This window comes from Myotis nattereri, assembly GCF_964212035.1.
Source record: "Myotis nattereri genome assembly, chromosome: 1".
Taxonomy (NCBI): domain Eukaryota; kingdom Metazoa; phylum Chordata; class Mammalia; order Chiroptera; family Vespertilionidae; genus Myotis; species Myotis nattereri.
Genome location: NC_138075.1, coordinates 34,119,611 through 34,146,459, shown reverse-complemented (window position 1 = coordinate 34,146,459; position 26,849 = coordinate 34,119,611). Strand labels below are relative to the sequence as shown.

At 37.8% G+C, this 26,849-nt stretch overlaps 1 protein-coding gene across 1 annotated transcript in view; it reads left to right on the top strand.

The window, feature by feature from the left end:
• Window positions 1-21,875, top strand: part of SLC38A6 (solute carrier family 38 member 6) — a 67,729-nt gene extending 45,854 nt beyond the window's left edge. The window contains exons 7-16 of the mRNA XM_081090414.1: window positions 4,670-4,752; window positions 5,228-5,286; window positions 9,495-9,560; window positions 9,796-9,849; window positions 11,909-11,988; window positions 12,335-12,435; window positions 18,560-18,684; window positions 19,862-20,006; window positions 20,113-20,207; window positions 20,388-21,875. Of these exons, the coding sequence (XP_080946540.1) occupies window positions 4,670-4,752; window positions 5,228-5,286; window positions 9,495-9,560; window positions 9,796-9,849; window positions 11,909-11,988; window positions 12,335-12,435; window positions 18,560-18,684; window positions 19,862-20,006; window positions 20,113-20,207; window positions 20,388-20,471 (892 nt within the window). The 3' untranslated portion in view covers window positions 20,472-21,875. The remainder of the gene's footprint in view (window positions 1-4,669; window positions 4,753-5,227; window positions 5,287-9,494; window positions 9,561-9,795; window positions 9,850-11,908; window positions 11,989-12,334; window positions 12,436-18,559; window positions 18,685-19,861; window positions 20,007-20,112; window positions 20,208-20,387) is intronic.
• The last annotated feature ends 4,974 nt before the right edge of the window (window positions 21,876-26,849 follow it).

The following is a 26,849-nucleotide window of genomic DNA, read 5'->3' as shown; positions in this document are numbered from 1 at the left end:
GCCTGGTGCATGAAATTTGTGCACAGTTGGGGTCCCTTAGCCCAGCCTGCACTCTCTCCAATCTGGGACCCCTGTTTAAACCAGCAGTCAGACATCCCTCTCACAATTCAGGACCTCTGGTTCCTAACCACTCACCTGCCTGCCTGCCTGATCGCCCTTAACTGCCTCTGCCTGCCTGCCTGATTGCCCCTAACTGCCCTCCCCTGCCGGCCTTGTCGCCACCAACTACCCTCCTCTGCCAGCCTGGTGCCCCCAACTGCCCTCCCCTGCCAGTCTGGTTGCCCCTAACTTTTCTCCCCTGCTGGCATGATTGCCCCTAACTGCCTCTGCCTCGGCCCCCGCCACCATGGCTTTGTCCAGAAGGATGTCCGGTCTAATTAGCATATTACCCTTTTATTAGTATAGACTAGAGGCCCGGTGCACAAAAATTTGTGCACTCGGCGGGGAGGGGAGGTCCCTCAGCCCAGCCTGTGCCCTCTCGCAGTCTGGGACCCCTTGGGAGATAACGACCTGCTGGCTTAGGCCTGCTCCCGGGTGGCAGAGGGCAGGCCCAATCCCTAGGTGCAGCCCCTGGTCGGGCTCAGAGCAGGGCTGATTGGGGAGTTGGGGCGCCGCCCCCTGTCATGCACAGAGCAGGGTGGATTGGGAGGTTGCGATGCCACCCTCAGTCACGCTCAGGGTAGGGCCGATTGGGGGATTGGGGCACCTCCCCCTGTCACACTCAAGGCAGAGTCAATGGGGAGGTTGTGGCGCCACCCCATCATGCACAGAGCAGGGCCAATCAGGGGGTTGGGGCACTGCCCCCTGTCACGCACAGAGCAGGGCCCATCAGGGGGTTGGGGACCTCCCTCCTCTCATGCACAGAGCAGGGCCCATCAGGGGGTTGAGGAGCTCCCCCCATCACTCACAGAGTAGGGCCTATAGGGGAGTTGGTGCACCGCCCCTTGTCACACACACAGCAGGGCGGATCAGGGGGTTGGGGCGCCGCCACTCTCACACTCAGGGCAGGGCCGATGGGGAGGTTATGGCTCTACCCCGTCACACACAGAGCAGGGCCTGTGGGGTGAGGGGGTTGGGGCGCCACACCCTGTCACACACAGAGCCACAGTGTGATCAGGGGTTTGGGGAGCTCCCCCCTATCAGGCACAGAGCAGGGCCGATCAGGGGGTTGGGGCGCCTTCACCTGTCATGAACAGAGCAGGGCCTATAAGGAGGTTGTGGCCCTGCCCCCTGTCACAGAGCTGCAGGGTGATCAGGGGGTTTGGGCGCTGCCCCCTGTCACGCTGATCCCGGTGCTGGGAGGCCTCTCAGCTCCGCTGATCCCGGTGCTGGGAGGCATATTACCCTTTTACTATATAGAATAGAGGCCTGGTGCATGGGTGGAGGCTGGCTGGTTTGCCCTGAAGGGTGTCCTGGATCAGGGTGGGGGTCCCCACTGGGGTGCCTGGCCATCCTAGATGAGGGGATGATGGCTGTTTGCAGGCTGGGACTGAAGGTCCCAACTGCTCCTTTTTTTCTTTTTTTTTTTTTATTCTGGACCAGCTTTAGCTCTGAGGCTCCAGCTCTTAGGCCTCCGCTGCTGAAAGCAGGTATCTGGTTTGTTTCGGTTCTATAATCGAAACTCTGTATCAACTCCAGCTCTGAGATCCCGGGCTCGCTGAAAGCTGGTTTCTGGGGTTTTGTTTATCGTCTATATTTGTTACAATGTTTGAAACTGCAGGCTCAAAGGCCTGCAGCGGCAGGCGGGGAATGTTGGAGTCCTCCGTCACTGAAGCAAGCAAGCCTCATGTTGTTTCAAGCTGCCTGGCTGCTGGCCGCCATCTTGGCTGGCAGTTAATTTGCATATCTCGCTGATTAGCCAATGGGAAGGGTAGCGGTCGTACGCCAATTACCATGTTTCTCTTTTATTAGTTAGGATATGATTACCACAGTGGTGTTATTTAATGCCTCCATCATGTCACATCATTATCATTGTGTTTTGTGGTGAGAGCATTTAAGAGTTAGCCTCTTAGCAGCTTTCAGGTACATAATGCAGTACTGTTAACTGTAATCATAGTGTTGTGCATTAGACCCCCAGAACTTACTCATCTCTAACTGTAAGTTTGTACCCTTGACCAACATCTCCTTGGTTCCCCTAACCCCCAGCCTCTAGGAATCACCATTCTTCTCTGTTTCTATGAGTTTAGGATGTTTTAGATTCCACATATAAGTGATATACAATATTTGTCTTTTTCTTTCTTACTCATCTTAGTATAATGTCCCTAAGGTCCATCCATGTTGTCACAAATAATAGGTTTCCTTCTTTCTCCTGGCTCAATAATATTTCATTATATATATCACATCTTCTTTATCCATCATCCATTGACAGACACTTAGGCTGTTTCCATATCTTGGCTATTGTGAATAATTCTGCAATAAACATGGGAGTGCAGATATCTTTTCATTTCCTTTGGATATATGCCCAGAAGTGGGATTGCGGGATCATATGGTAGTTCAATTTTTAGTTTTTTGAGGAGCTTCCATATTATTTTCCATAGTGGCTGAACCAATTTACAATCCCACCAACAGTACACAGGGTCCCTTTTCTCCACATCCTGGCCAACAATTATCTCTTGTCTTTTTGATGATTCCTATTCTAACAGGTGTGAAGTGTTGTCTTATTGTTTTGATTCTTATTTCCCTGATGATTAGTGATGTTGAACACCTTTTTATGTACCCATTGGCTATTGGTATGTCTTTGGAAAAATGTTCATTTTTTTCTGCCCATTTTTAAATCAGATTGTTTTTTATTTTTATTTTTGTAATTGAATTGTGTGAGTTCTTTATATATTTTGGATATTAATTCCTTGTCAGATATATGGTTTGCAAATATTTTCTCCCATTCTGTAGATCGCTCTTCATTTTGTTGTTTCTTTTGCTACATAGGTTTTTAGTTCTATGTATTCCCACTTAATTTTGCTTTTGTTGTTTGTGCTTCTGGTGTCATATCCAAAAAATTGTTGCTAAGACATCAAGGAGCTTTCCTTCTATGTTTTCTTCTAGAAGTTTTATGGTTTCAGATCTTACACTTAAGTCATTAATCTATTTTGAGTTAATTTTTGTGAGTGGGAATTGAACTGTCACCTCCTGATTCATAGGTCGATGTTCAACCATTGAGCAGCCACATCGGCCGGGCTACTAAATTGTCTTTTTAAAAAAGCTGTTCAATATCCCATTGAGTATGCTGTTATTGATATTTTTCTATTGTTGGATATATAGGATTTCCCCCAGCTTTTTAATACTATAATGATGTATTCATAGCTTCATGCACATAGAATTCTATATATTTAAGAATAAATTAGCACATTTGCTTTGTTCTTGCTCCATATTATCAGTGTTTTTCCAGGAGATAGTACTAGATTGACAAAGTCACTGGCAACGTATGAAGGACCAATTATGCTACATCCTCAAATTTTATGTTTAAAATAATTTTAGTGCCCAGCCAGTGTGGCTCAGTGGTAGAGCATTCATCTATGAACCTGGAGGTCACAGTTCGAGTCCTGGCCAGACCACATGCCTGGGTTGTGAGTTTAATCCCAGTGTGGGGTGTGCAGGAGACAGCCAATTTTCTCTCATTGTTGTTTCTATCTCTCTCTCTCTTCCTCCCTGAAATCAATAAAAATACATTTTAAAAATAAATAAAAAATAAATGTACTAGTTTAATTTCAACAGCCTCATTATTTCTTTAATTGCATTGGATTTTTCTTCATGTGTATTTACTAGGTGTACTTCTTTCGTAAGTTGTTTGTCCTTTACATATTAAAGTCTCTAGTATTAAAGTCTTGGGAAATTCGTTCTAACTTTTTAAAACTTCTATAAGACATTTTATATTGAAAAAGTAAAAGAACATATACGCAAACAAGGAGAAAATAAAATTGCTCATATTGTTACCACACAGAAATATCTACTTTTTGTATTTTGAGTATGTCCTTCTGATTTTTAAAAAATGTGCATCGACTTTTAAAAATAATTAAATATACCATCCCACTTTTTAACCTACCTTTTCTAATTCAACATTCTAATGACTTAATATGAAAATTTTAATACTTTTTTTTCTGGTAATCCATGTCCTTTCCTGAAATTTTAAAAAATATAAACTATAAAGAAGAAAAATTACTAATTTTTCTACCGCCTAGAGATAATGTCTATTAATTTATTGCAATTCCTTTCCATTTTTAATGAATCTGTATTTTTCCTCAAAATTATAATCATGCTGTAAATATTTATTATGTTTACTGAATATTCATTATATTATTATATCTATGAAGTCATCTTTTATGAGTATCCCATAGTTCCATAATTTATTTTTAAATTGTCATGGTATTAGGTGTTTGTTTCCAATATTTATTATTATTTTCACCAGTTTTGTACACTCATTACTCCTCACCAACATTTCCTATCTTATTTTTTTTTAATTATTTGCTAATTTGGTACTTTGAAATGGCATCTCATTATTTTGATACATTTCTTAATGTAAATTCATTAATAATAATATTAGGATCCCACAAGAACATATCTTAACAAAAGGAAGTAGGCTTTTTGTGTGTGTGTGTGTGTGTGTGTGTGTGTGTGTGTACACAAACACTGGAGTACTGCGCCTAAAATAGAACTATTTTTTTTTCTCTAATAGGTCTTGGTATCTTGATGAACAAACACTACTAATAATCATTTGTGTTGTCATTGTGTTTCCTCTTGCTCTTCTTCCTAAAATAGGTAAGTCTTTGTTGAAGAGAACATTATTTATTTAAAATAAAGTAAAAAGAAATAAAATAATATTAAGGGGCTTTGGAAGTTCACAGTACCACATTTTTAGCAGAAGGGTGGTGGTTGTGCATAGTTTTGAACTTGGACTTATTTTAGGTTGTTCAGCCTTCAGCCCTGTCTAGTTAACCTTTTACTTGGTTTGCAGTAGTATTTTGTCTGCCCCACTAAAATAAAATCTTTACAGTGGAACATTAAAGGGCAGCCTTTCCTTACAGTGTACCATTAGTGGTAAGCCAGTTCCAATTCTGCCGTACAGAGCTACATAAATGATCTGTGACAGATAGTTGGAATGTTGTTATTCTCAGTCGTAAGCCCCAGATACCAAGCACTGTAATAGAAAACATGCCCAAGATGTATAGCTTTAGCTGTACATTGGGATCATTTTCCTTATAAATTGTTTTTTATTTTTACTGTTATTTTACAGGCTTTCTTGGCTACACAAGTAGTTTATCATTTTTCTTTATGGTGTTCTTTGCTCTTGTGGTAAGTTTAAAATAATAGTGTATTGCTTATCTCCTCACTAAAACTGAACTCATTGTCTTAATGCCTTTTTTTCTTTTAACTCTGTTTTGGGGAGGTATCCCATTTTATTTCAGTGTGTTATTCAAAGCACTTTTGTTTCACAAAATTATTTCCTCCATTTTATCTATTTTAAAGAGGCATGGCTGGACCAGCATTTCAAGTTCAGTATCACTTGTGGTTAATTAGAAAGGAGAGCACACCATTCTGTTAAAAACTTAGATGGAGTGTAATTCTTTGTGTAGGTTGTGTAATCACTTTATTTCTGTACAATACTGTGTGTGTGTGTGTGTGTGTGTGTGTGTGTGTGTGTGTGTGTGTGTGTTGGGAGTATTCAATTATGAGAATCAAGCTGGTTCTAATCTGTAAGATGGTTTGATACTAGTTATCTAAATTATGAAACTTTGTTCCATTAATGACACAAAAGCTTCTGGGGCTTAACTGTTGAGGTTTAGTAAGAACTGGGGTGTCTGAATTGTATCTGGTCTGGTTTATTCAGCATAGTTAGGTTCTCATAAAAATACTACTGCAAAGAAATTTTTTTCACTTATGTAATACTTTTTTTCTTATATTTAAAAATTAGGAAAAATATTAGATGGTAAACTTACTATTTATAAAATAATCTTTTTAAAAGATACATGCTTAAATGACTTGATTAAACTTTTGAAATCATAAGCTTCATTAAACTCTCCCTTACTAATGAGAAATGAATAAAAGAAAAATGCCACTCAAAAGAGCAAGATAATACATCAGTAGTTAAATCATATTGCATAGCCAGATTTCCGTGCGGTCAAACAATCTAAGATGCATTTAACTTAGTCTAAACTGATCTTCTGGGGCACAACAATAAAACAACTTCAGATTATTTTAAAGAGTGGAAGTGACGCTGGTTTCTGTGTACAGAAACAATTATACTTTAACGAATGCTCTTAAAACCAAAATACTTAACAGTGTTTACATTTAATCATTTGTTGAACTTATCAAAATTGTCTTCCCCCCTCAAACTGTATGATTTATATCTTACAAGTAAGTGAATTGAACATACACTTTCTTTTAGACTTTTTCTTTCAGTTATAGTGAGATATAATTGCATACAGCACTGTATAAATTTAAGATGCCCAGCATAATGTCTTGACTTACATATATTGTAAAATGATTACCACAATAAGTTTAGTTAGCATCCATGAACACACACTTTTTAGACCCCACAGTGAAGAGGGAAACAATAAATATTTTCATCTTAATTTGATTGTTGAGAAGCATCTACGTGGTTAGGAGTAGCCTGTGTATGCAAATAAACATATGGATATTAAGAGAGAATTAGCATAGATAACAATGAATTTTCCCTCGCAGATGATTGGCATTCCAAACTTTTCATCAGTAGGATTCGTTTGATTTTTCTAGCCAGTAGTTTGAAGCAGGTGAAATGTATTCATATGATATGTCTGTTGTACATAGTTTTCACAGTACTCATTTGTCATTGCAGATACTCTTTAATTCGATGCAGGTTTCTACTGTAGCAGTCATATGGAAAAATACCCTTATTCTGCATTTACTGTACTGCTTTATAAACCATCTGCTCAATTTTTACTTGTGAGCACAATTACAATTTGGTCTACAATGGGATGATGAAGACACTGTATTTTTTAAGAAATACCCTTTTTAATTGGCATATTTATTTTAGAGTCTCTAAGTGTTAAGTTTTGGATACATAGTGGTTAGGGAAAAGGCACATGTATATAATTCCTCCCAAATTTTTAAAAGATGCCAATTTTTCATTAATTGTTTTTGTCTGTGTTTGCAAATCTGTATACCATTTATATTACACTAAAAAAAATCAAGAAAACACTTATCCTCTTAAATTACACTCTTCAAAAAAGCAGGTCAAAACCTATAATTTTATCTGTTGTCCCACATCCATATTTTTCATAAAAATTTTAACAAAATTTTGCTCCCTCTGAAATACCTAAAAATTTTAAAAATATTTATTTTAGCAGTGGCTTAGAATGACAGTAACCAGATGGATTACCTTTTTTGGTCCATTTTAGAACACAAATGTATTTCCAGTCTTTCTAAAAGTTCTGTCTGGAGTACAGATTAGTATTCTAAGAAATATTTTAATAAGCAATAAATCAAAATAGTGAACTATTTGAAAGGATTTTAGTCAGATGCTTTCCTTCTGCTGAGCACTGTGTTAGGCATGTGGGAGTTTAACCTGGACACAGCTCTAAGGGTCAGTCAATTGTGTAGATGAGATAAGATAAACTTATTAGAAAACAAGTAGATAGAGAACAGTATAGGCAATACATAAGGATTGATTTATTTGCTTCAGAGTAAGAATTGCAAGAGTTAAAGATCCCTGAGAGCTAGAGTATAGAAGGATGTGGGAGGAAATAAATGAGCTGAGCATTGAAAGATGGGGAAGACTGGGAGACGAGTGAAAGAAGGGCCTTCTGTGCAATGGAAAGTATTTTAAATACTTAGTCATCTTTCCCCTGCCTTTCTAACTCCTGGGATTATCTTCTGACCATGTTCTGTCTTTGCTGAGCAAGGACTGCCTGTCACTCTTGGCTGTTGGGTATTTCCCCATTCCTGTCCTTACTTCTGGTGTGTAGGACATCACTTCTAACAACCCCAGCCCACTGCGCAGGCCTGGGGTTGGGATGGATCTCTGCAGAGATATTAGCTCTAGTAACTAATTTTATATTAATGTAAAATCAGGTTGCTAATGATATTTTCTAATTAATGAAAAAATAGTGATTATATTGCATTTTGGAGCATTGCTTTCAATATTTTGAATTGCAAGCCTCGTGATAACAGCTGAGAAAGTAAATGAGGTAGCTCACGCATCAACTTATTGCAGTACTGGTACACAACAAATGCACCATAATGGTTGTTGCTGCCATCACCACCACTGGAGCAAGGCTAAAGAGACTAGCTTCTACCCTACCCATCCTTACCCTTTTAAACATACCAAGAAAAAGATGGTGAGATTGTTTGCTTTTTATTTTTTTTCTTCTCTCTTGGTAAGTTGACCATTCATTTTTATTACATATGGAAAACATATCTGGAAATGTCAAAGCAATTTTCCTAGGTTACCCTTATAATTCTCCCCCTCCCACCCCCTTGGGGAGGGTTTTAATTAAGAGTCATTCTTTAGTTTACTCATTAACTTAATCCTAAAGGTATATGTTTTCCTTAGATTTGTTTTATCACTATATAAAATCTTGGTTGAATTAGTTTAAATCCAAAGCTAGATAAATACCAAATAGGAATAGGAATAGGAGCAGTATTTACTTATTGGTCTCCGGCAAAGGACAAACGCTTCCTTTATTCTCCCTTGCCCCTTTGTATGCTGGGTTTCAGCCCAGAGCAAATATTTACAGAGTAATTATGTGCCCTGAAACAAGGGCAACAATGGCAATGTTGACACAACCACAACCTTAGGTCTAGGAACAGGATGGCCACAATTAAGAGTAAAATCCTGAGGGGGAAAAAGAAAGAAAGAAAGAAAAGTAAAATTATGAAACATTTTTATGGATTATTTCTGGAAATTGGCATCCCTCTGGATTTTTTATTTTTATTTTTTAAATTTAAATTTTAACAGCTGGAATTCCCTAGCTCTGTGCTTTTATTCTTAGCCAGTTTTTTTCCACATTCACTGAAAGTAATATAAGTTTGAAAAAAGCAAGGAGGGATAGTACTTATATATCAGAAATCTCCAAGTTCACCCTTTGCATAAGGTCTCTACTCACTTCTGCCTGTGGCCATTTCTAAAACAGCTGTTACTGTTTCTCCATCTGCCACTGATGCCAGGTCCACAAATAACCGTATTCTTGTACCATTGTCACTAAAAACATTGTGTTCCCATTTTAAGTTGCACTTTTTTAAAATGCCTTGATGCTATTGGAGTTTTGAAAGTTTACTTGAGAGTACTCTGAGTCTTTAATGGGGGAGACCCCCCCACACAGATAGGCAGCTCCCAACCTCACCCCCACCGTAGGCGGCCCCACCCTAAGGGAAAATTATACGATCCAAGAATCTTCTGTTGGCTAGCATATGGTTTGGCATGGTGTTAGATTAATTGAAATAATGCTGACCTATTTGAAATAATTTCTTTTCATGAATTTTAGAAGAAATAATCTGATTGTTGATTCTACTTATTCTTACAGATAGTCATTAAAAAATGGTCCATCCCTTGTCCTCTGACATTAAATTGTATAGAGCAGTACTTCCAGGTAATATTTTATATTTTCTTTTTAGTTTCTTTTTATTTTAAGCTAAAAAGAAAAAATCAGGCTAATATATTTTTTCCCCCTAATGGAAAAGTAATGACTAGTTTGCATTTTGGAACTTTATTTTGAAATGTTTTTATTTGAAAGCCTAGTTATAATAAATTCATCATGTTTGTTGATGCTTTCTGACTTTTAATGACTGTTGGTTTCTCTTTTCCCCCTCAATCCTCTTAAACAGATTTCAAATGCTACAGATGATTGTAAACCAAAGCTCTTTCATTTCTCCAAAGAGGTGTGTAAGTTATTAACAGATACTTTTGGTTGATTTTTCACATTTCAAGTTTTAAGAGATTTGTGTAACAGGGTCTCTTAGGTCTTTGTACCTGTAACTAATTAATTTTCATGAAAGTGCTAAGTATAGGGTTGCCTACCAGAAGAATAATATTATTTAACACAGGGTGGCCTATTATGAAACAGCCACCTTTTTTTGGCATGCCTTTAAATGGAGCCTGTTTTAAATGGGCAACTGCCTAAAAGAACAGATTTACTAAAAGTCTGGTCTGGCCAGTAAGGTCCTCTGTGGATACAGACTTCCTGTTGCCCTCTGGACTTGTAAAGCTAAATAGCCAATTATATAAAAACTCCTCCCTCGTGAGTAAAACCTTGGTCTGCAGCTAAACAGCCTCATCATTGGACCAGCAACTGAGCACTGCCAGTATGTCTTCTGGCAGACATTCCACAGTTGAAATTTATGATGCCTTTAGTGGAGACTGGAAAACCAGGGCCCCTTGCCTTCTCTCAGAGCCTGCGATACTGACAATGCCTGCAAGAGCCCTTGGCACCTACTGGGGAGACCAGTGATCTCTAGCATTCTGGAAGAGCTTAGACTTCCCTGTGGCTATAAGTTGTTTTTTGTTGTTTTTTAATCTACACTTTTAGATTCTGCTGAAATGCAGGTTCCAGATGCTAGAAACCCCCCACTCATGTACAACTTGTCAGTGTACTATTTCAGTGCAGTAACTCCTCCATGCAGAACTTTCCCTTTTATCCGCAATTTTTACACGAGAAATGTCTCTCTGGCCCCCCAAGGGAGGTTACCACATCTTATGTGGTAAAGGCCCCTGTGTGCCTTAAAGATCTAGGTAGGGTAATTGACAAGCCAGGAAATTGAGCAATATATGAAAGAGAATTTGTGAATTAAAGTCTCATTCCCCTAATCCAGTCTCAGGAAACACTACAGCTTTCCTTCCTCTCAATTCCCTTCAAATATTTGAGGAGGCATTATGTCCCAAGATAGGTCTTCAGTCATCTGGAACTTCTTTTGCTGAAGAGCCTGAAGTTAGTAAGGGGAAAATTATTTTAGAGTAGAGAAAAGAAAGTAAATCATCACCATCATTTTGTAGAGACAGTATTTTCATTTAGCTGGTAACTTTTGTTTGCTTTGTAATGACCTCTGGCTCTTAAATATTCTAATTGTTTTTAAAGTTTTATTTGTGTATTCCAGTGGATCTCCAAAAATTTGCCTGTCTAGAATAAATCATGTTCATTCCCATTGAAAGAGAACATAGGCAAAGATGCTGAGGTGTGACTAATATTCTCAATATTCCCTTAGATTAAATTGGTGATATTACCTTGGATTGAGTTGGTAAAAGCAGGTTCAAAAGCATTAATGATTATTCCTGCTTACAGAAGAAAGCTGTATTTAAATTTTCTAATGCATACATTAGAATTAAGATTATTTCTAAATGTTATTATTTTGAATCTTACCTAAATATTACTTATTTCACATAAGTCATTTTTATCTTACCCAAAATGATACACGAGCAAGAGCAGTTGTAGTAAAAGTAACATGGTATAGAAGCCAGCCAAGAAATATCTGGCTAGTACAGGCATTCCATCTACCAGAGAAAAGATTTGCTGATGACCATAATTGTGTCTCTCTTAAAACAAAACAAAAAAACACAATCTTATTTTATAGAGACAATTTATGAAAAATGAAGTGAATGTAACCAAATTGATTTTTTTTTTAAGAACTAAGCTTATTGCCCTAACTGGTTTGGCTCAGTGGATTGAGCATCGGCCTGCGGGCTGAAGGGTCCCGGGTTCGATTCCGGTCAAGAGTATGTGCCTTAGTTGCGGGCACATCCCTGGTTGGGGGGTGGGGGGTGCAGGAGGCGGCTGATCGATGTTTCTCTCTCATCGATGTTTCTGGCTCTCTATCCCTCTCCCTTCCTCTCTGTAAAAAAATCAATAAAATATATTTTTTTAAAAAAGAACTAAGCTTATTGTCGAATGAAGTAGTGGTTTCAACAGAGTAGCATTTAGTAATTTTGTCCTTTTTTTCTTTTCAGAGTGCTTATGCGATACCAACCATGGCTTTTTCATTTCTCTGCCATACCTCGGTATTGCCCATATACTGTGAACTTCACAGGTACCATAGGATCCTGGATTCTTTTAAATGTATTAAATATGATCTTTTACTTCTAGGCCTTTAGGTTGAATGACATTCTCCTTTATGAATTCTTTCTTCCCATCACTGGATTCTAAGTGTTGGTTTAAAACAAAATGAAACAACTGAGAGTTAGTTTTCTCCAAATTGAGAATGTTTCCTGGAAGCATAATCTTTGTGCAGCAATTTTAAATCAGGAATTCTAGTGTATAATCACTAATGAACTAGGTCTTAAATGATTAAGGAACCCTTTTGTCTAGCTTGGGAGAGTGTTTCTATAGATATAAATCATTTCACTGATTCTACTTTTGCCATTTTTGTCTTTTAGCCCTTCAAAGAAAAGAATGCAGAATGTAACCAATACCGCAATTGCTTTAAGTTTCCTCATTTATTTTATATCGGCACTCTTTGGGTACCTCACTTTTTATGGTAAGTATATCATTTAATTGTAGGTGAAAAAAATAGATTGTCCTCTCGTTCAGTGGTTGCCAACTGGTGGTCCATGAGGTCCAAGAGGTTGGTGACTGCTGCTCTAGTTGATCTCACACTTGAATCTGAACTTTGTTTCTGCCTTTCATTAGTAACCTAATTTATTCAGGGTACCAGAATTCACTGCAGTACTGTGTGGCTCTATGGGCCTAAAGAACTGATTTTCTTTCTCTTATAAAGAATCAGGTTCGGGATTAATAACTTTATATGAAAATTTTCTTAAACACCTGAATAAAACCTCGGGATTAATGTCTTTCTACAAGAAAAAATGTACAATAATGATTTATTTAAAAAATATTTTAGAATCTTATTTTCAATACATTAGACTAGTTCAGCAGTTTGGGAGAATCAGCTATTTTAACTGCAGAAGAACAAATTGAGAAGGGAAAGGGTTTTACACTGAACTATAGTTGTATGCTTACATGTCAGACATTTCTGCCTTCAGCCTCAAGTCATATGACTCAAGACATTCATAATTTTTTAAAAGGATTCTTTTAAATTCATAAATTAAAATTAAATATTTCTTGTATTTATTTTTGAAAAATTGCCTGCTTGGTATGTGTTTTTTTCTCTTCTAATGAGAACCTCAAGAAAAAGTAAAACTTAAAAGTCTAGAATAAGATCTTAAAATCTGTAAGCTCTCTAATTTGCAAACATGATTCTTGTTTAATTTGCAAACACATTATAACAAATTATACTTAGTTTGTCAGACACTACAGTACACTTGTCAGTTTATGAATGCTTTTGTAACAACTCTCCAAGTAAATGACTGTTATTACTTTGGTGATAGTTAGCTGTTATGACTCTGATTTCACAGTTGATAGCCTTGTGCGCATGCTTCAGGTTTTAGCCATCCATGATGACTTGTAATGGGCCTTTGCTTCTCTCTCAGAGTTTGTCCACATCTGACAAGATTTTGGAGAACATTTACTTGCATAGCTACCTTTCCTAAGCCTGGTGGAAAGAGTATGGATTTCTAAATCCAACAAATATTATCTAAATGACTATTCTGCTCTAGCTAGCTATGTGACCTTGAGCAGGGTACTTCATCTTACAGTATCTTATCTCCTAATCCCGTGGTCAGCAAACTGCGGCTCGAGATCCACATGCGGCTCTTTGGCCCCTTGAGTGTGGCTCTTCGTAAGCCTTAGGAGTACCCTAATTAAGTTAATAACAATGTACCTACCTATATAGTATAAGTTTAAAACATTTGGCTCTCAAAAGAAATTTCAATCGTTGTACTGTTGATATTTGGCTCTGTTGACTAATGAGTTTGCCGACCGCTGTCCTAAATTGTTACAAGGGATAGTTGCAAAGAGTGCCTATTATTGTGTCTGGCACACAACAGTCTTCCACAAAGGGAAGCTCCTGCTGATGGTGTGTTATTATCATTACTAGTGTAATTATTGCATATTTATAGGTGCTCTGTTTTTCAACATGGTACTTCTTACTGACTTTAATGACATTTAATTTAAATATGGTAGCTTTTCAGTATATGTTGTGAGTATTATTTTGGATTTTCAGGGTGTGAGAAAATTATATTTGCTCTATATAGTCCTTTCTTTGCTATCTCTTTGTTATTTCAACAGTTGTAAAGGTCAGTCATTAATCTAAAGCTGCTCTTGCGTTTTTGTACTGATGTAGATAAGCACTATTTCCAGCTTGAGCATGGTACCCTGCTGTATACACCACAAATAAAGTTAAAGCAGGCTGTTAAGCTTTTTGATCATTGCTAATGAAACAAAATTCTTGAAACACATAAGCTCTATTTTTGATGTGGTTTCTTGTATGTATATGTATATATGTGTGTGTGTGTGTATATATGTACACACATACACATACACACACACATACTTACTAGAGGCCTGATGCACGAATTCGTGCAAGAGTAGGCCTTCCTTCCCCCGGCTGCCAGCAGACGCCTGGGACCCAGGCTTCCTTTGCAACCGTCCGGAAGGTCATCTGGAAGGACGTCTGGTCTAATTAACTTATTATGCTTTTATTATTATAGATATATTAATTGATTTTGGAGAGGTAGAGAGAGCTAGAGACATCAATGACGAGAGAGAATCATTGATTGGCCACCTCTGCATGCCCCAAGCCCGCAAACTGGGCACATGCCCTTGACTATAATCAAACCTGGGACCCTTCAGTCCGCAGGCCGATATTGTATCTACTGAGCCAAACCAGCTAGGGCTGGTTTGTTAGTTTTTAAATATATTTTTATTAATTTAAGAGAGGAAGGGAGAGGGAGAGATAGAAACATTAATGATGAGAGAGAATCATTGATGGCTGTCTCCTGCACGCCCCCTACTGGGGATCGAGCTTACAACCCAGACATGTGCCCTTGACTGGAATCGAACCTGGGACCTTTCAGTCCGCAGGCCGAAGCTCTATCCACTGAGCAAAACCAGCTAGGGCTGGTTTATTAGTTTTTATACAGACTTTAGCTCAGTAAGACTTTTTTTAACATAAGATATGATAGCAGGGTCTCTATTGGGATTCAGCAAAAACAGTATATCAGAATAGTTGTATATTTTTCTAAATTAAAATTGAAACTTGGCACAAATACTATTATATTTAGGGCTCTTCAACATTGAAAAGAAAGTCTAAAAAATGGACCTCCTTCTTCTCCCTATGGACAAATAGAGCTATTGGAAGAAACCTCAGATGGGCTACACATCTCCAGGATAGCTTGAGAAGTAGTTACATAAATTACCACTAGATGCTTAGGAGCTGTATGATCATCATGTAAATGTAATGTTTACTACCCAGGGGTTTTCCTGATTATCAAGTAACCCTGTTATGTTGTCTTGGACTTAATCCTTCTCCACCAATGCAGATTTCTCAGAGTATCCACGTTTTATATTATGGAGAAATGCACATCTACGAAAAATAACATGGTACGTAGGTAGGTAGGTAGGTAGGTAGGAAGGTATATAGATAGGGGAAGGAAGGAAGGAAGGAAGGAAGGAAGGAAGGAAGGAAGGAAGGAAGGAAGGGAGGGAGGGAAGGAGGGAGGGAGGGAGAAAGAGAGAGGGAGGGGGAGAGAGAGAGAGAGAGAGCGAGTGAGTGAGAGGAGAGAAGGAAGGAAGGAAGGAAGGAAGGAAGGGAAAGAAAGAGAAAGAAAGAAAGAAAGAAAGAAAGAAAGAAAGAAAGAAAGAAAGAAAGAAAGAAAGAAAGAAAGAAAGAAAGAGAAGGAGAAAGGAAGGAAGGAAGGAAGGAAGGAAGGAAGGAAGGAAGGAAGGAAGGAAGGAAGGAATAAATAAATCAAGAAAGAAAGAAATCAAGAAAGAAATCCTAACCAGTTTGGCTGATGGGTTACGGGTTCGATTCTGGTCAAGGGCATGTACCTTGGTTTCAGGCTTAATCCTGAGCCCTGGTCAGGGTACGTGCAGGAGGCAACCAATCGATGTATCTCTCTCACATAGATGTTTCTCTCTGTCTCTTCCCCTCCCTTTTACTCTTTCTTAAAATCAATGAAAAAATATCTTTGGGTGAGGATTAACAAAAAAGCGTGTGTGCGCACGCACGCATGTGCACACACACACACACACAATAATAAAAGAAAGAGAATTAAAGAAAAATAATTTTTCCAAAGACAGAGGAAGATTCAGATACTGATTTGCTAGTCAGTGTTTTGTTAATCATAACCAGGGAAAATCTTGTATATTTCTATCTGGACAACAATAGCTCTCAGTCTTATGGAAATAAATTGCTAATAGAGTCTGAGGCCTTAATCAAAAGGGCTTATCACAAGTTAAGGCTTCAACTCATTTTATAGATGAGCATCTAAAGCCCAAGAGGCGAAGTGACCTGTCACATGATTAGTGATTAGTGGCAGGCCTCCTGAATCCTAATCCCGTGGTCTTTCCGTTGCTCTGTAGTGATCTTTAGAAACTTCATACCAGTTTGACAATGTGTATTAAACAGGACAGCCTCCTGACTTCAGTAGCATACACAACTCGCAGAAACCACCACCGGTTCTTACTGAGATTTGTAGAGATTTGTCTGAATCCAGAGAAGCATGTCATGCTCTATTCCTTACATATGGTAAAGCTCAGCTAAGAACACAGAACTGACTGGCTCAGAAGCTAGGGCTTCATCCTCAGAAAGTAGAAAGTGGACATGTAACCGCTATTTTCAATATATAATAAATCTAGTTCTTCAGGCTTCTGGAGCTGCTTGGGGTTCTGTCACAGCGCTCCCCAGGCTTAGTTAATACTTAACTTTTGTCAGATTAAAGAGACCTATAAGTATGTACCTAGATTACTAATATTGGCTCTGATTGCAGATGTTAAAGCATTTTAAGTTGAGGGGGAAAAAGTGTTCCTTTGGTAAGCCAGGCCAATATCCAAATGTTGCATAATAACCAGACCATGTAAAAAGTCTATGAGGTTGTTAAGCAATAAGTGTTAATAGCTCATTTTTATGATTCAGAAAAGGGAGGGCGGGGGACAGTTTGCCGTATTTCTCCAAAACTCACAAGTATCTCACAGATTTGGGAGTAGAATTCAACTTTAATCTCCTACTTAGTCCAGAGGTCCACACTGTGTAAAGTACATCTTTGATAATTTAGACAATTAGTTCCTCTCCACTTTTCATTATCACTGGTCTAGTCCAGTCCTCATTACTCTCAGTGATTATGACCATTGCTTCTGTTATCCCTGTTTCGGGTCTCTTTTTCTCCCAATCTGTCCTCCTGCTTAGTTCAGATCAAAATACATATTCTTCGTAAGTCATGGCATCTCTCTTCTACCAGAGTGAGCCCTAACCCTTGAAGAAAGAGTTCCGTTGCTGAGTCTGCCCACTATATCATGGTGACACTCTCTAAGCCTTCCTGGATTTCTTTCTTGCTCATTCCAAGGCCATAGTTATGTTCTCTGTTCAGAATCACCATAGCTATTTGTTTGGACCTTCTTCTGTCACTTATGTGTGTATCTATGCTTAGACACTATTATGTATGTGTGTGCATTCACCTTATCTGCCCTTTAAATTTTAAGATCCTTGAAAACGGAGGTATGTTTGATTTGTCTCTTATTTCCTCCAAAGCACCTTTCCAAAACGTATACGCTCAAATTTGTACTTATTCTTTCATAAGTACAAATAAATCTGTCTTTCCCTACAAGGCAGTGATATGCAGTGTTCTGAATACCCTCACTTGGGTACACCTTGTCTGGCTTGGGGTGCGGAAAACGTGGGAGTGGAAGAACACCATGGAATAAGGCATGGTTACCATGTACAAATTCTGTCACTGACTACCACACTGGCTAGCTAAGTAAGCCAGTTCCCTAAAACTTGTATGAAAGAGTATCTGCAGATGAGATGTTGAGGAAGCTGGTCAGATGCGCACAACTCAGTGAGACTCTAGAACAGCCGTGGGCAAACTACGGCCCGCGGGCCGGATCCGGCCGTTTGAAATGAATAAAACTAAAAAAAAAAAAAAAAAAAAAAGACCATACCCTTTTATGTAATGATGTTTACTTTGAATTTATATTAGTTCACACAAACACTCCATCCATGCTTTTGTTCCGGCCCTCCGGTCCAGTTTAAGAACCCATTGTGGCCCTCGAGTCAAAAAGTTTGCCCACCCCTGCTCTAGAAAAATTGCAGTATTGAGGAAAAGGTATTGGCTTTGGTACAAAAAAAAAAAAAAAAAGGTGTACAGCTGTGCTAGCTCTGCCCCAATGAGCTACTAATCTTATATTACCATCACACGGACCAAAGTCAGTAGTATGTACATGTGAAAGCAAACAACATACATGTCCAAAACCTTCAGATTGTGGGAAAGTTCTAATGAGATATTTTTATATATATTTTATTGTCATAATTTAAGTTCTGCCTGTCCTGATCTCTAGTATCATTAAAAGAAGAGATTGTGGGCTTCAAGAAGATATTTAACTAATGTCTCTGTGTTTCATAGGAGAGAAAAAGGCCAGAGATGGGTTGGGGACTGGGAATCCAAAATCTGTTAAGATTCCTTTGTGCAAAGGCAAACAATTTTGCTGTTATTGACATCTTAGTTTTTATTGTGATCCTTATTGTTATTTCTTTAAATTTACAGACAAAGTGGCATCTGATATACTTGAAGATTATAGTAAATACTTGCCTCATGATGTTGTTGTGAGGACTGTGAAGTTATGCATACTGTTTGCTGTGCTTTTGACAGTCCCTCTAATCCACTTCCCTGTAAGTACTCTTAAAGGTTTTGCTGTTGGTGTAGCAGCTCCCTAATGTGGCAACACTAATTCTTTGCAGACTAGAATGTTTGAATCACATCTAGTCTTGTGTATCTTATTCATTTGTTAAGTAATTGATCAAAGACCCCATACTTGCGTATAACCCATGAATGCACAAAAATAACAGTGAGCCCCTAAGCTAATTTGTGCTTTTTGAGATTTAGTTTAGATTTATGCTTTCCCACAGCATTGTTTCCAATTTAGAGACTATAGTTCTTCTAAGGTTTTGGATGTGTGTGTGTGTGTGTTTTTTTTTTTCCCTTTTTAATTCTGTATTCTGTTTTTTTCAAAAGAATGTGCATGAAGAGGAAAAAGTCAAGTCAGCAAAAATAAGCTCCTTCTGGTTTATTGTAAATTTATCTTCATGTAGATATTCTAGTTTAATCTAAGTCCAACTATTTTATTTGCTCTAGAATTATAGTTTAAGGGCAGAACAGATTTTCATTCTGCATTTAGTTGCCATACTTAAGAATCTTAAGAATTTCTGAGAAAATGGAAACAAAGGCTTTGGGTATAAATGCTTCTGCATGGAAGTCCTGAATTCCTGAACAGTGAGCTCCTTAAGACCTGGGCCTTCAGGAGTTCTGCCCCCTCCCTGTGCAGACTGCAGGGCCAGGAGTGCAGCAGGGGCTGTGTAAACATTTGTGGACGTGACCGCCTGCTGCCTGCCTTAGCAGTGGGAAGTGTCATGAATTAGTTTTCATATTTCCATGCTGTGAAACAGATAATATAAAATAAAATAGTAAGTGGTGTTTCTTCCACATGGCATGATTTCTTTTCTCGTTTTAAACCTTTTGTTCTTCTGTTGAAATTAATGATTCTCCGAGATTTCATCACACAGTGTTATTGTTGATACTTTTGAAAATTATGCAACTTAAAGAAGTTGTATGTGAACATTTTTTCAAGAATTAGAGCAAAATAATTTTGATGAAGATCACACAGAAATATGTATTTCTTAGTTTGTGAATGATAAACACGATAATGGTTTCTGTTATATTTTTGAAAACTAAGTGGTGTTGGGGACAGGAATATCATGGGTACGGTACAGTGCATGTGTTTCCCCAAGCGAGTATTTTGGCTTTCACACTTTCTCTTTGCTTAAATCTCTTTCTCTTTATGCTATACAGGCAAGGAAAGCTTTAATGATGATGTTTTTCTCCAATTTTCCATTCTCATGGATTCACCATTTTGTGATCACGCTAGCACTCAATATTATCATTGTTTTACTTGCAATATATGTTCCTGACATTAAGAATGTATTTGGTGTAGTTGGTAAGTTTTATATTTCAAAAAGATCCACATAATAAAATGGGTAAACTTGTTATCCAGCCTAACATCTGAGTCTGGCAATCATCCTTTCTCTTTCTCCTGCTTACAGGTTCCAGCACATCCACATGTTTGATTTTTGTATTCCCAGGACTATTTTATCTTAAACTTAGCAGAGAGGATTTCCTCTCATGGAAAAAGCTTGGGGTAGGTTGATTTTTGTTTTGTTTCTTTTAAGAATCCTATTTTAAGAAATAATTTGTCATTTTCTAATTATTTTATCTACATAAAAAATAATGTATTTTGAGTGATAACAAACATTATTGGAAAGGGTGGAGATTTAAAGAAATACCCTAATTGTTTTTATCTCTTTTCTTATTTCCACAGGCCTTTGTTTTGCTCATCTTTGGAATTTTGGTTGGGACTTTGAGTTTAGCCCTCATCATTTTTAATTGGATTAATAACAAATGAAAGATATCTTTTCTCATTTCTTGTGAAGAATAATTTACCTCCATATGCAAAAAAACTCCCACCCAATTCTGGAAGGTACCTTAGATGAATGCTCTCTATATGGGTTAACATTTCTGTAAACATTATTAACTGAAAAGTGGAACAACATGGGAGTGGGCAAGGGAAAGTGGACTCATAGCAGTTTTAATCAAAATAAGAAACAAACTCAGAATACTTTTAAATGTATTAGGTCAATCTTTTCTTTGGCTATTTGTGGGTCTGTTGCTTTTTTTAGATTAATAGACTTAGTTTTTTAGGGTAGTTTTAATTTTCACAAATGTTGAGCAGAAAGTATATTCCCATATGTGGCTTCACCCCCAAAACATCCATAGTTTCCCATATTATTAACATCTTGAATTATTGTGGTATATTTATTATACTTGTTGAGCCAAATATTATTATTAACTGCAATCCATAGTTCACATTGGGGTTCACTCTTGATGTAAGCATTGGAAATCACTAATAATTTCACTACCTTTGTAAAAACTCTGAGCCTTTTCTAGCATGTCCTATAGTTGGAATTAAAAATAGTATCTAACCTTTCAAACTGGCTTCTTTCACTAAGCAATATGCAATTAAGTTTTCTACATGTCTTGGCATGGCTTGGTAGCTCATTTATTGGATGTACCACAGTTTTGTTTTCCATTCACCTATTGAAGGACCTCTTGGTTGCTTCCAAATTTTGGCAGTTTTGAATAAAACTGTGCAGTTTTTTGTGTGGACATAGATTTTCAGCTTATTTGAGTTAATACCAAAGGACACAATTGCCACATCTTGTGGTAAGAATATGTTTAGTCCTGTAAGAAATTGCCAAACTGCCTTCCAAAGTGGCTGTAACATTTTTCATTCCCACCAGCAGTGATTGAGAATTCCTGTTATTCTATATCCTCACCAGCATTTGGTGTTGACAGTATTTTGTATTTTTACCAATATAATAGGTGTGTAGTTGTACCTCTGTTGTTTTAATTTGTATTTCCCTAATGACATACGATGTTGATCATCTTTTCATGTGCTTACTTGTCATCTGTGTATTTTCTTTGGTAAGGTTCAGATCTTATGCCTGTTTTTTAAATTAGGTTGTTTTCTCATTGTTGAGTTTTAAGCATTTGTATGTTTTAGATACCAGTTCTTCATCAGATATGTGTTTTGCAAAGATTTTCTCCCAGTTTGTTTCTCTTTTCATTCTCTTTAACAGTGTAATTCACAGAGCAGAAGTGTTTAATGTTATTAAATATATTAAGTCAATCTTTTGTTTATTTTTTAAAGAAATCAATGTGTTAAGCTTATATACAAAATTGAACCTTAGCTTGTGGGCTAATGTTGTCAACGTCAATCACCAATAAAACTGTGGGATTATTCCATTTGGTACTTTGCCCTGACTCCAAATCCTCTCCGAGAAACTTTGGTGATTTTTCTCTGTTGTGCATTACGAGACAGAATTGTGATGCTTGGCTGTGGACTTGAAAGTTCTCTGAGCTTTCTTGTTTGTCACTAAAACATGTGACTTTCTACTTGGCAATATGACAAATATTGATGCTTTATGTCATATTTTGTTTGGAGGTTATAAATCATTCCAGTCTTCCCAGTGATGTGGCTTGTTTCTGGTTGGAAACCAGAAGCTGGGTCTCTCCTCCCCGTGAATATTCTATGTAAAAGGCACCTTAGCAGCTTACCAAAGTCAGGGTGTATCAGTGAAAATGTAATCCCATCCCTGTGTACATGTAAAGTAGGGAATTATATGCAAAATGCCAATTTGCATGTATGGAAATCCACACTTTTGCAGGTGCCTCTTGCTTCCCACTTAGGAAATTGGCTGAAAAATTGACAACTGAGCTTTTCTTTTGAGTTAAGATACTTCTTGGCAAATCTGAGATCTGCATGGTATAATGGAAGAAGTCCAAGTTTGGGGGTTAGAAAGACTTAGATTCAAATCTCAGTGAGTTTAGGGAAACTACTTAACCTCTCTAAGCCTCCACTTTCACATAGGTATTAGATGGAGTTAATACCAATTGTACAGGGTTGTGCTGAGAGGATTAAGTGACCTTGTATAAATTAGGTACAGTTTGAAATAGGCTCCCTTCGTAGATTAGCTATTTATCCCCTTTCTTCCATCCCTTTATCTGGAGCAATAAAACAAATTTGCTTTCAATCAGGGACATGGAATTTCTTCATCTTGCATCTTGCACAACTGTAGTGCTTTCCCACAGTTCTACCCCAGCTGGACTCCTACTAATGCCTTCCTGAAACTGGGCACTTAGCCTGGTCCCAGAGGCACCGCCAGGCATGGCCTTCCATGTGGCTTCGGGTCAGCCAGAGTCTATCAACCTGAAGAGCTCATTCTTGTACCCTCTTTTTCTGTTTATGAAATTATAGATCCAAATACAAATAGGGGTTCAGCTGCTTAAATAAATCTAACTGCAGTAATACCAAAATAACCCTAAGCCTGCAACAGATGCAAGGATGCCCCCTGGGGCAAATGTTAAGTGTGATGACAGCTGGGCATCAGTTATTACATTTGTCACCCGCTCATGGGATAGGATCATGTGAGGTTTGGCAAAGGGACAAGTAACCTATTGAACACTCTGCACAAAACTCTGTTAATATCAAGAGAAATTATTTGTGGAGGTGTTTTTATTTTACGTTAATATTCTGCCTTATCTAGTTGCCTGTTTAGAGTCACAGCTTTCCCTATGAGTTTGGAAGAAGCTAATAAGATGGCTGGTATGAGCAGTGCCCCCTTCACCGGCATTACCCAAAAACCTTCAAGTACTCCTCAGCGTTTTTCCTGCGAAATATAGGCCTTCTCATTATGGGCTTAATGTTCATAATTTATTAGGTAATAACTATTTAAAATAAAACGAAGTTAAGCACAAAATGTATACTTCTCCAACACTTGGAGACTTGTTTGCTAAATTAAAAGACGAAGTGCTGAGAATATAAAATTACTTTCATATGTTGAGGGTGAATGTTTAAATTGTACTCTTTTTTAACGGAATGTTTACTCATGAGCTTAGCATTTAAATGGTTAAAACAAGCCTTTGAAGTTAACACTCCATTAAGATGAATGGGGGTAATTCACACCTCTGCTGGTGCTGTATTATTTCAGTCTGGCTGCGGAGAAAACAAGACAGCAGTGGGTTGATTTACTGTGTGAAGGCCCTTTAAACACCCAAGGTCTGGAAATCTTTGTTGTTGTTTTTTTTCTTTTTCACCTAGAAGCAGAATCTGAAATTCAGCACTATTTAGGTATAGAATTGAAGTCTTGAAAGTACTATAAATTCTCTGTTATCTGCATGTTCCTACCTGGCTTTATTTGTTCCTGTACTCTAGTGTTTCTTCCTACCATGGCACCATCTATATTAAAGTTCCACTAGTAATTCACCAGTGGAAAAGCAGAAAGAAACCATCCATTTTCAGGTAAACTTTGCACATGCCTTTAAATGGTTTATGAAATAATCCTCGCATTATCATCTTCAGAACTCTCAAGTTCTGCCTTTGCCTAACATAAGGTATGCATCTTTAACAGCTATTTTCTTCCCCATTTGGGGGTATGGCATGTGGTTGAAGTGAGCAGGGATCCAATGGGAGAGGCGTTTGTCAGTGTGTTCTTTGTGGTAGTAATGTTGTATATTTGAAATGTGCATTCCACCCATTGATGGAAGTCTTCTAGCCAATCGATTCTGAAATAATTAGTTTTAGAGGCTAAGAATAAGGCTGTATGAGCATTTTATGAGCAGTCCCCCTTCACCATGTCAGTGAATTTTTCTTGTGTCCAGTCTCTGCCTGTGTATTTGCAGGATCAAGTTGCTAGATAATCTGTGGGCAGCTGGGTGTGGACAGTATTTCCATTTGGGCTGCCTCTCATGTTGACATTGCCAGTACAGTATATAGAAATGGAAAGTAGATGCTAGATAGAAACACAAGGGCCCAACCAATTCATCTAAACCTGTATTGGGCTGTGTTAGAATTAGCCCAATTGAAAACAGTTTGTTTCCTGCAAATTACTCTGCCTAAATTTCAGGTGCCATAATTTTTGGTCTTAGAACTTCTCAGAACCTTCTGTAGTAAAATTTGTTTTTCTAATTTAAACACAAAATTTATCCTTTTTTCTCCTGTCATAATCCTTCGATAGTCTCTCTGTATGAAGTAGGAAATTTAAGAAAACAAAATTTTGATAAAGGATGAATAAAGATATTGTGGGAGTGTTTTCCTCATTACGATCAGAACTCTTTCTGTCTCTCACCCTTCCTAAACAATCTGATAAATGTCCTACTGTCATCATGATCCACTGACCTAGTTTGCCAGGCTGTCAATTAAGGTGAGCAATTATGAGGTGCAGGAAGACTCATCTTGGCTGACGGCCAGGTGGACAGGTGGGAATGAGAGGTTCTTCACCTGTAGCACAGAGTAAATGGGTGCAAAGGGAAATGGAGTTGCCAGGAAAAAACCCCACACAAAACAGATGGATTAAAAGACATTCTAATATGGGATGGAGCCTAGGCACCGATACATATTTTTAAAGCTTCCCAGATGACTGTAATGGGCAACCACTAGATTGCTGCATCAGCCTTCTCACAGATGTCTGCCTTCCAGTCCATTTTGTCTGTTGCTGTCCACTTGGAATCCTGCTTTCATAGGATGATTTTCCTGCTCAAGAGACTCAGGTGGCTCCCTACTTCTTTGAAGGTTTGGTCTTTTGTTGTTAACTTTATGTCACATCACACAACTGGGCTTAATTCCACATCCCCCTGTCTCATCTAAACTGTATTTTATCCTTTTCTTGCCTACATTCTACAATACACTGAAATTGTTTCACTGGTACTTGATTTGCCTTTGGTTACCATGTTTCAACATTTTTACTTCCACTATCCTCCTTTCCCCAGTCCCACTCCCACATACACACCCACAATGCCCTCCTTGCTTTCCTCTGCCTCGCCACATACTTCCCGTTCTCCAGGAACCAGCTCAGATACCACCTTGTAAAATAAATGCTTCCTCCTCCACTCCACCTTACCCCTTAAGATCTGTGTGGTTCTTTTGGTACATGCCATTAGTACCTTGTAATATATTTTCTGTTTCTTCATAAATTGCTTTTGCATTTCATTTTTAATAGTTAATATACATGTGGTACAAATTCAAAATTTACAGAATTGCTTCTCTCTCACTTCTGCCCCAAGCACCTAGTTTTCCTCCTTGGAAGCAACCACTCTTGCAACTTTCTGTGTCCTTGCAAATACATTCTAAGCTAGCTAACTGTAGAGTTCTACAGAACACACACACACACACACACACACACACACACACACGAATGTTTGCAAACTACATGAATCCTCTGCACTTTGACTTCTTTTCACTGAGAGAGATATACTAATAAATATATTTAAAGATATAGATAAGTTATTTTTAAATTGTGGTGAAACACGCCTAACAGGAAATCTGCCCTCTTAAACTTTTAAGTGTATAATACTGTTGTTAATTATATGTACATATTTGTACAGCAGATCTCTAGAACGTTTTCATCATGTATGACAAAACTCTATGCCTTTTGGACAGCAGCTCCCCACTTCCCCCTGTTTTCTTCCCTGGCAGCTACCATTTTACTTTGTGTTTGACTACTTCAGCTACCTCATACAGTGGAAACATGCAGTATTTGTGACTGGCTTGTTTCACTTAGCGTAATATCTTCAAGTTTCATTCATATTGTAGCATGTGACAGGAGTCCTTCTTGAAAGGCTGAATAATACTCCATTGTTTATTATTAATAAATAATAAATAATAAAATGCACCACGATTTCTTTATCCATTCATCTGTCAATGGAAATTTAGATTGTTTCCACCTCTTGGCTGTTGTGAGTAGTGCTGTAATCAATGAACTTGGTGCAAATATCTCTTTCAGTTCTTTAGGATATATACCCAGAAGTGGAATTACTGGATCATATGGAAATTCTGTTTTTTATTTTATGAGGAACCTCTACACATTTTCAATAATGGCTGTACCATTTTACATTTCCACCAACAATGCACAAGGCTTCCATTTTACCTACATCCTCACCAGCATTTGTTGTTTTCTGTTTTTTGGTTGTCTTTCTGTATAATGACCATCCTGACAGGTGTGAGATGTTATCTCATTATGGCTTTGATTTGCATTTCCCCCATAATTAATGATGTTGAACATCTTTTCATATACTCATTGGCCATTTCTGTGTCTTCTCTGAAGAAACGTCTATTTAAGTCCTTTACCCATTTTAAAATAAGGCTATTTTTTATTAATGTTGTTATTAAGTTGTAGGAGTTATTATATATTTTAGTTCTTATATATTTCAGTTATTACATATTTCA